This window comes from Cottoperca gobio, chromosome 15 (assembly GCF_900634415.1).
Source record: "Cottoperca gobio chromosome 15, fCotGob3.1, whole genome shotgun sequence".
Classification (NCBI taxonomy): domain Eukaryota; kingdom Metazoa; phylum Chordata; class Actinopteri; order Perciformes; family Bovichtidae; genus Cottoperca; species Cottoperca gobio.
In genome coordinates, this window is record NC_041369.1 from 5,389,455 (window position 1) to 5,399,454 (window position 10,000).

At 38.7% G+C, this 10,000-nt stretch overlaps 1 protein-coding gene across 1 annotated transcript; it reads left to right on the forward strand.

Moving 5' to 3' along the window:
- Positions 1-4,496: 4,496 nt before the first annotated feature.
- nkx6.2 (NK6 homeobox 2) lies at positions 4,497-8,112 on the forward strand. Its single transcript, XM_029450575.1, has 3 exons — positions 4,497-5,448; positions 5,972-6,144; positions 6,467-8,112. Exons 1-3 carry the CDS (start codon positions 5,016-5,018, stop codon positions 6,713-6,715), a joined length of 855 nt encoding a protein of 284 aa, XP_029306435.1. The 5' UTR covers positions 4,497-5,015; the 3' UTR covers positions 6,716-8,112.
- Positions 8,113-10,000: the final 1,888 nt, after the last annotated feature.

Consider the following 10,000-nt stretch of genomic DNA (forward strand, 5'->3'; position numbering starts at 1 on the left):
ATATACTTTTTCATATATGTTATAATTTATGATTGTCCTCACGCGGGCCGGACAGGGCCGGCCAAAGGGCCGGATGTGGCCTGCGAGCCGTACAATGCCCAAGTCTACATTAAAGGCTAAATCAGAAGTTTTTGTAAATGGTTAAATAGTAGTTGTGGAATAGTACATATGACATTTTAAATACTTTTATAGATGAAACATGTATGTATATACATTTTGTGTAGCAAATAAAATACTTTCTAGACACATAGAAAGTGACATAGAAAATCAACTATATTGATATATTGTGGAATATATACTAAAAATACAACTTAAGGAGCCAATATGAGAGACTGAAAACCCCACAGTTTAGTGTAAAACAATAATGATGGATATTATATTTTGAAACAGATGGATGAACAGCTGGCTGGTGTGTTACAGTGCCTCCAGTGGTGAATACACACACACACACACACACACACACACACACACACACACACACACACACACACACACACACACACACACACACACACACACACATTTAACTACTCATCATAAGGCTACTAATGACACTCCCCAATACAACACATGTTTTATCTTATGCAGCGTGGTGAGACACTACAGACAAAAACATGTTTTTTCATTTACTGGTCAATTTTGAGATTTTGGGCTATGTCTTCTTTCATAGAAAACATCCAGAATACACATTTAGGTGTTTAAGTTACTAACTTTGTCTATTTGTGTCAGTAGATTTCTCTTAAATGCTCCAAATGTTAGCATTAGATAATACTTAATTTGTATATTCAAACATACTTTTTCAGAAAACTTGTAATGCAAAAATAAATATGAAAATTGTCTTTAATGTAAATATCAACTTGAGAGGCTTCACGGTGAGATCAATTAGTTAAAATGTTAAACCTATTCACATGTAGGACTTAAAAGTTTGGAATGAATGGATCACATTGGGGATGAATATTCTTGTAATTTTACTGATAAATGAATGAAATTCAGTATCATTTAATGAACTAATTATAACACTTTAAATAAACCAATGATGTAGGCCTCTGACTGACTTAGTCCTACAAATAAAAAACAAAAATACATTTATGTTTTCAGTGTAACAGAAGTGAACAAATGAAATGTGACCTTCTGAGAGGCCTCTGCTCTTGCGTCACTGTTAATAATTCAGATTTTCATTTTCAGTTGATCTTTTATTTTTGGGGAGTTTTTTTTGTTAAGTTAATTATCATTTTTGCACATCATGCATTTACATACCAGTGTCTTTATTTGTCTTTGGTTCAGTTTCCAACTACATGCCTGTGTTTTTCTAGTTAATGTGTCATCTGATTTTCATTTGGAAAACAATTTTCAATTATTGATGTGGCCCTTCATAGAGTGCCTTGTGGCCTGCCGAGCATTTTATAATTCATAATAAAAATACATTGTTTCACACTGGGAATAGTTTTACATTTACTGTAAATAAGGTCCCAGAGTGCATACAATTAATGTCCGTCTAATAATTAGCCCCCGGCCTGCTGTCACTGTGTAAAAGTGGCCCCCGGGCAAAGTATGGTCTACTTCGCTTTCCTACAGCTTCTATAAATAATCTAAAGAGAGTTTTAACTCATATCAGCATGTTTGATGATGAGCGTTGTAGTTCATCCAGGGAAGGCTGAGCTCTTCTCAACTTCTGCGTGTTAACAGATGGACTCAAACTTTAAAGAAAGCCCATTTTAATTTATTTCCATTCGTACCACCAGAGGGCGCTCCTGGTCAAATTATACTGGTTTTCATTCAGATTCCCAGTGCACTAATTTACATGTAATGTAAACACATGTTTGAAAAGGAGTCCCAGTTTTTTATTCCTTCCATTTCACTTGCCACTGGCTGTTTGAAGGGAAACACTGTAGATGTGAAAACAGTAAATGTTTTTATTTTAGCAGATAAAAGTGTGAAATTCTATATATGTTTTGGAAAATAATAATAATATTTTACGTTTTTTTTATTATTAAATGTTCTGTCATTTGGATTCTATTTATATGTATACTTGTTGTGTTTATGATGATTGTGTTGGTTGTTGAAAGGACAGGGAGGCACATGGGGATGAAGCAGCTGAACGCCTCGGTGACTCTGATCACATCTACTGACTGCAACAAGCGTCTTTTTGTCCAAACATCTGCTTATCTTCCCTGTCACTGCTCTGTCAATTCCCATCCGTGCCGAGGTTACACTCAGATAAGATTATCTTTACGCTGTTTATTAACCTATTTCCCTTCAATAGTAGGACAAAGGCCTGCGGTATACGCGCCATCAGCAGGCCAACAAGCCATTATTAGAAGGCACAATAGAATTTAAAGCATAAATCAGGATTATATTCATCTCGACTGCAGTATCATGTCTGGCTGCTGTGAGCAACAGGTTCACATTTATTTTAAAACAAAGATTTGAATAAATAGTAACACAATCAGTATTTCCTGTTAATAATATATTGTAAATGTATGTTATTATTATTATAAGTAATATTATTATTGTTGTTAATATTTTACTTATAAATTACCATTTCATTATATTCAATAAAAATGATAATAATGTAGATGTCAGTCAATTGTAGAAATAAATGTTATTTTATTGGTTTAATATTTAGTTCTAATAATTATCTATCAAGATATATATTTTTTTACCCTCCATTCGTCTAGTGAGCGCCACTGTCTACTTGTTTAACAGATTTGAGTTTAAGAGTTTAAACTTTAAATTACTTGTGAATTTAGGAGATAAAAATTGGAATCATTATGTTAAATCGCGATTATGGTTTTACGGTGACGGGCTGTTTGGCAGCTCTCGTCTTTGGCTGCAGATGAACTGTAAAAAGTGCCAATCTTTCTCTCATTGATCTCACACTGGGTCAGGCAGGAGCTGCTTTATTCAACTCACTCACATTTTACTAAAACGAAGGGATTGCAGTTGTCAGTTTTGAATTTGAAGTTTTGAACGATTTTTTTCAAAAGCTTCTCCTATGATCATTTTGGAAAGACTTTAAAACAAGGTAATAAAAACCAATGTATAGCCTATGATCAGGGGGAAATGTTCGGATATGAATTTGAAATCGAGGGCCATTTGCAGAATTAGAAAACGTGTGTACGGCATCCCTTCAACTTGAAGAAATACTGTCAAAATTGTGAATCACCTCGCGTTGAAAACCTTTTAAAACCCACAATCTTTCCCCGGTGAGCAAATGGGCAGCAAGGTGCATTTGCTGAAGCCTTTCAAATGCTAACGCGGGTCATATTTCACTCTTACAACCTTCTCGCATCTCCATAAAATATTACAGCACTCAGAGTGATGACTGGAGCCAGGCGCTTTTTCTCACACACTTTCTCCGTAATAACACAGTTTGTCTCAGAAACACTGATTATCTCTCTTATAAAACCCAGCTCTGTCCTTTAAAGACTTTATACTCTGTAATGCTGCACTTGTTTTATCTGACAGCACTTTTTTTTACCAACTTCTTTCAAATACCTGAGGAAAAACATGAAATGACATAAAATAATGGCGATGTTCAACATGGGGTAAAGTGAGTGAAACTGTAATCTTTTACGAAGGCAGATTACAACACGCGCTGGAATAACTCAGTTTATTCCGATCTCATTCTCCAAAGTACCGGGATCAATCACAAAATAGTGTCCAGAGGAAATACAAAAAACACGCTGACTGGTTGAAAAGCCCTAACCGCATATCATATCAAACCTATCAACAAAAATACATTTTACAATACAAAAATAAATAAAAAATATAAATACATTTCAAGTTGAATGGGTTTCTTTTCCCGTGACATGCTATTTAAAATTATTATCTTCAGTCTCTAAACATTAGGAGCCCGTCCTCGCCCCCGCCGGGTCCCGCTTCTACTTTAATATACTCACACTGTCTGCGGTAACAGCTTATAATGTAAATGCATATTCTTTGTCATATGTGGAAACAATGATTTCCGCGGTGCGAGATGCATCATTAACGGCACCGCTAAAGATCTTAATAGAGTGTGGCTGTTGATGCATTCACGGTCTCCTCCGACACCCTGACAGTCCACTATTTCAAAGTCTTTAACGTGGCTTTGAGCAACAATCAAGTGGTGGTTTCGGTTGTGGATGAAAAAGAGTTATACTTAGAATATTTTTTACAGTGGAGCTATTTGCCTTTGCACAGAAAAGTCGAAAACAATGTACATCAGACATGACCTTTTAGACCACATTTAAAGTGTCTAATACAATTACAAAAATGCTATTTAAAAAGTGGATAACTTTTATATAGGCCTAAACATTATATTGCCTTTGCTATATTAGCCTATCATTCCGGCTGTGTACCCGCTCTGAAACATCACTTGTCTGCAACATGGATCATCCATCATAAATAAATCCAGTCAGCCCTTATAAACCACCGAGTAGGGTCGTTCAGATGTAGTTTAACTGGAAGGTACTATTTCCGACAGTACGTCAAGGCAGCATCCGTCCAGCGAAGACGCACGTGTGAAGCAGCGGAGTTTCTGTCTCCTCCAATCAGGGCGCTGTCTCACTCAGCCCTGTCCAATGGGAATAGCGCGCGTGCAGGTGGCTGCGCTATTATCAGCGGGTCCCGCTTCACTCCTTGCCTAGAGCGAGTCAATTTATGGAAAGACAAGTCGACCCTTTAATGGTTCCCATCAAAACCACTAAAAACATCATCAGACCGGCCGACTTCCGCGAGGATTCCTGCGGCGGATGCATGCAGCCTTCTCCCAGCTGACATACTACGACCTAAACAAACACGCGGAGAGACATTTTGGGAGTTTGACCGAGCTCTACACTTTCTAAGAGAAGAGAAGTTCGCTTTTGCTCAAGTTTTGCAACATTTCAAGAGTCTGCTTCTTCCTCATCCAGGATACTTTTGCTGAAGGCGGCAGAAGTGGCCTGGCTCCTGAATATCAGTCCGCTCTGCGCCTTTATTTACTGTTATTAGCTTCCAGTTTTTATCTAAACGAATTTGGTGTTTCATGCTCACAAATGTTAGCGATCGGGCAAATGGAGGCTAACCGGCAGAGTGCTTTCGTCCTGGGCAGCACCCCTCTGGCGGCGTTGCACAACATGACCGAGATGAAGACGTCCCTATTCCCGTATGCGCTGCAGCAGAGCCCTGCGGGCTTCAAGGCGCCCCAGTTCTCCTGCCTCAACTCCCATTTGCCCGGGGGGACCCCGCACGGAATAAGTGACATCCTGGGGAGACCCATCAACGCGGCCGGACAGCTGCTCTCCGGGTTCCCCAGGATAAACGGCCTGGCCACCACCGCAGCCGCCGCCGCAGCAGCGGGGATGTACTTCGGCCCGGCTATGTCGCGGTACCCGAAGCCCCTGGCCGAGCTTCCTGGGAGGGCGCCCATCTTCTGGCCGGGGGTGATGCAGGGCTCGCCCTGGAGGGACCCGCGGATTCATTGTCCTTGTAAGTCCTGTCTGAGTGGTTGTCTGTTTGTACACTTTTTGTTGTAGTTTTTTAATTGTATAACATTCAGGAAAAGCCAGGGCTCCTCTGTGGTGTTGGAGCATGTTTGAGAGCTTTGTTTCTCTTCTTGTGATTTTAGACATTATTTCAGCCCGTAAGAGGCCTGCCAGTCAGAGCAAACACACACAAACAAAAATATCTACACGGTCAGCTATTCTAAATCTATTGTAATGAATATTATAGCTGTACTAAAGGGGTACATATTATTAAGCACTATGGTCACCATAAAGGCAGGCTACCTTTGAGCAGACACAGGAACTCCCTAATGGAACATTACATTATAATGTGATACTTGCCAGGACTTCCTTTCAAACTATGTTGCTCAGACACACTTATATATTTTAGGCTGATGTTGAGTGAAATAGGAGCATCATATTTAAAATGGCATACGGGCTTTATCAATATAAAGCTGTCCGAACGTACACTCTGTATTTAACCATACCTTCTTGTGTTTCTTTTCCAGCTCAAGCTAATATCATGTTGGACAAGGACGGGAAGAAGAAACACTCCAGACCGACCTTTTCAGGGCAGCAAATTTTTGCACTGGAAAAAACTTTCGAGCAGACTAAATACCTGGCCGGCCCAGAGAGAGCCCGCCTGGCTTACTCTTTAGGAATGACCGAGAGTCAAGTCAAGGTAAAAACCTGCTCACTCATTTCTTGGGAGATGTTGAAAATATTATTTGGTCAACTTCCACTTTTCTACAATATGTGAAATCTCACTTTTGGCTTCGCAGGCCACGAGAATAAGTTGTTTGTGATCAATTATACATACAACATTTATATTATTCAAAATGGCATTGTTATTTGTTACCGATGTTGTTGTTGTTGTTATTATTAGTCATTCCTGTTATTAATCGAATGTATCCAGGATCCTTTACACCTCTTGTGATTTTATTTCTGTGTTCTGCCTTTGGACCTGTTGAGCATCTGTGCGCTTCTCTCTCCCTCCTCCACAGGTTTGGTTTCAGAACAGAAGAACCAAATGGCGGAAGAGACACGCAGCAGAAATGGCCACGGCCAAGAAGAAGCACGACTCTGAGACGGAGAAGATGAAGGAGAGCTCGGATAACGAGGACGACGACGAGTACAACAAACCGCTGGACCCCAATTCAGACGATGAGAAAATCACAAGACTGTTGAAAAAGCACAAGGCCACCAACCTGGCGCTGATCAGCCCCTGCAGTAACAGTTCGGACACCTTGTGATGCCCACAGCTGGGGGGCCAACGTGGGGGGTCAACAGAGACTTGTCGCACTCTTTCTGACCCCTTTCCACCTGACACTATACGAATATGCGCCTGATGGGATCGCATTATGCTCAGACAGAGCAAGAAAATGCGTAAAAACCGAGTGCGTGCCAAGACGCACGAAATACGCGCTCACCAAAACAGGCCAGAGACTCATTTGGCTGCATCCAAACTTACAGACACTGTAAACACGGAGATATAACTCCTGTCAGAACTGGACTTTAACAAGACCCATGACAAGTTCATGTCAGTTGAAGGGACAAAAAAATATTGGAAATTGTTTTGGCGACGCAAATCAGTTTGTACGCATACAACTGGAGTTTTAACCACAGGTGTACATGTAAAGAAAATATTATATACACACACAATCCGGATCAGTGTTGGGCTTATTAGTGTGAGTCATTACTTTTATTCCACAAGTAATGCTGCTCTGCTTTATGTAATTCATGACACTTGGTACATTATTTCCCGCTCCACCTCTACCCAAGATTAGCAGCTTCTGTCACCTTTACGAGCCAGGAAGGCCATTCATTTAGCTCTGAATTAATTGGTTTTGGTTTTCAGTACTCATATTATATCCATCTTAAGAAAAAATATATTATTGCCAGTCTTTTTTCATTCTTAAGCAAAGAGAGTGTACATCCTTTTAGACAATTCAGCCTTAATCCAATTTTGGTTTAAAGAAAAGCAACACATTTTGTATGTAGCTTTGAGAGCTGACTGTGATATTTTAATATGTTTATTAGCAGCCAACTCTGATCCGGATCCCAGACGCATGTTTAAAATGGCAGGTGTAAACGGGGCCTGTGATGCTTCTAAAGCTCAGTTTAACCAGGGTATCCACTGTCCTAAAAGGCGAGAGAGTACAATGTTTTAAGGCCGGGGGCGCAGGTTGGAGATGAATGAATGATTTGTGCTGTAGCCTAAAGATGAAACATGTACGTGAGATTGTATATATTTTTTACTGAATAAGTTATGTTATTTCAACCAGTGGAAACGTGGCAGCCTTTCTCCCTCCGCAGCCCGGACGCGCTTATTCCCTCTCAGATAAACCTGCTGCTTTGTTTTTATTCCTGCAGAGTAATGTCGGCCCCTTTTCTCCACGTTTTACAAATGTCAATTCAGTACCGGCAACACAAATGTATAGACGTAAAATGCTGTAAATAATCACTGTAAGGACAGCTTGTGTTAACGACATCACAGTACACACGTTTCTTTTGTTTTCCCTCATCACACAGCGGAATAGAAAACTGGACCATCGTTTATGTTGGAATTAAAGAGAGTATTATTGCTTCCGGGAAGGTTATAGGAAGAAAAAAAAACACTTTGTATTATGAATAAATTATTTAACAAGCATTTTTGTTGTATTATGGGTTTTGTTTTAATGTATGGGCTTAATATAAATTAAAGAAATTCATGACTATCAATAATTGAATTTCATTATTGGCAACAACGACACTTTAAGAGGATTCATGCTGATTTCATTTGAGAATAATTCATGTTTTAGAAAAGTCTGAAGCGGAAAACAAGAAACTCTTATTAATATTATAATAATAATAATAATAATAATTTTACAATACGTTTGATTTAGTTAGCGTATTTTTCATAAAATAGTCATTGTTTACTACAAAGCAAAGTAAAATAAATAAATGGAAATTGTCTACAGGTTCAACTTATATTTTTTTCAACAAAACATCCAAACATTATTATTTTTATTGTTATTATCATAGGCAGCTGTTTTACAAATCAAAGCTCAAATTGTCACTGAAGTCAGTCTGTTCTATTTTAATAATGGATGTTTTATTTTATTTTTGCTGTCATCATAATTTTTCCCCAACTCGGGATAAATTAACTATTTTGGACCTTTCGTGGTTTCCTGATGGACCCCCATCATACTGACCCGTAGTTTAGGTCATAATTAATTAATAAACTGAAGAAGATGATGTTTATAATGTCTGGTGTAACGTGGAGCTCCCTGACAGAAGAGCTCCCCCTCTGTCTCTCAGCAGGTACTGCACCTCCCTACAGTTCATCTCAATGGGAGCTTCCTGCACCGTCTCTTCTGGACTCAGAAATTAGTCATAAAATCAAATCCCATGTTTGATAAAACATGCTTTCACCTGCTGCCACACAACGAGGCTCTGAATGAAGAAAAATTAAAATACTTCCATGAAATAATTAGTATTACTTTAAAATGTCCCTTTCTTACAGCCATCCCATCGGCTAATATTAATGACGGCTTTTTAGTTACTTTAGTGTTCATAAGTATTATTTTTTAAACTTAATTTGAAGTATCCTTTATATTGTATATGACTTGTAAATGATAGTTTAAGGGTGTTTGTGTAGAGCCCCTCTGAAGGTTATTGTTGACATTCTAAATAGTTCTGAATTGGTTATTTTCGGGAATGTTTAGTATCAAATAATGTGCTTAAAAAGTCTTTGTTATTTTCACATTTTGCACAACCATCTTAAAATGTATTTATATGATCTAATTCCCTTGTAACGTCGCTTGGCGCGGCCGAAGCGAACTCTTATTTACTTATTATTTATTAACTGTCCGTTAAAGCGCTTGAATTGCAAATTTCACATCAAGAAGTGGTAGTATATTCTTAACTGAGCAACATTAGAATGTATACAAAACACATTATGGGAATATTAGCCAACGTGGTGATACTCTTATCAATAGAAAATAGAAATATCCTAAATAAAGTTGATATTACGAACTATAATCCTCTAGTAATATCATTTTTCGTTCGTGGCTGCTAGAAGGCCCATTTTAAGCAAATTAAAGCCGCTGTCAGTGAAACTCCCTGAAGAAAAACGACCATAAGAAATGTGTCATTCCCAGCCCTATTCTATAACACGTAATAATACACTGATAATACACTGATGAGCTCGTGGAAGGCTAATTGATGAAGACCCTCTCACGAAGAGCTCTTATTGTGTAGTAAAGAGGTAAAATGAGAGGCAATGAGGACAAACAGCCATGGAGCTCTAAAGGTTTTTTATTGCTTGAGAACGGCATCACCTACAGCAGAGGCCAGGCCGTCCGGAGGGGGCTAGAATAAAATCTCTATCTGCTTTTATAAGATGGAGTGAAGAAAAACTGCGGCTTACTCCTACAGTATACTCACAATGACCAGCAGGGACAAAAACAAGCAGGCATTTTTTTTTTACAAAAAAAAACATTTTGCCTACAAACCAAATCACACAAGACAACATAAATTCTGCGGGAGGCACAAAA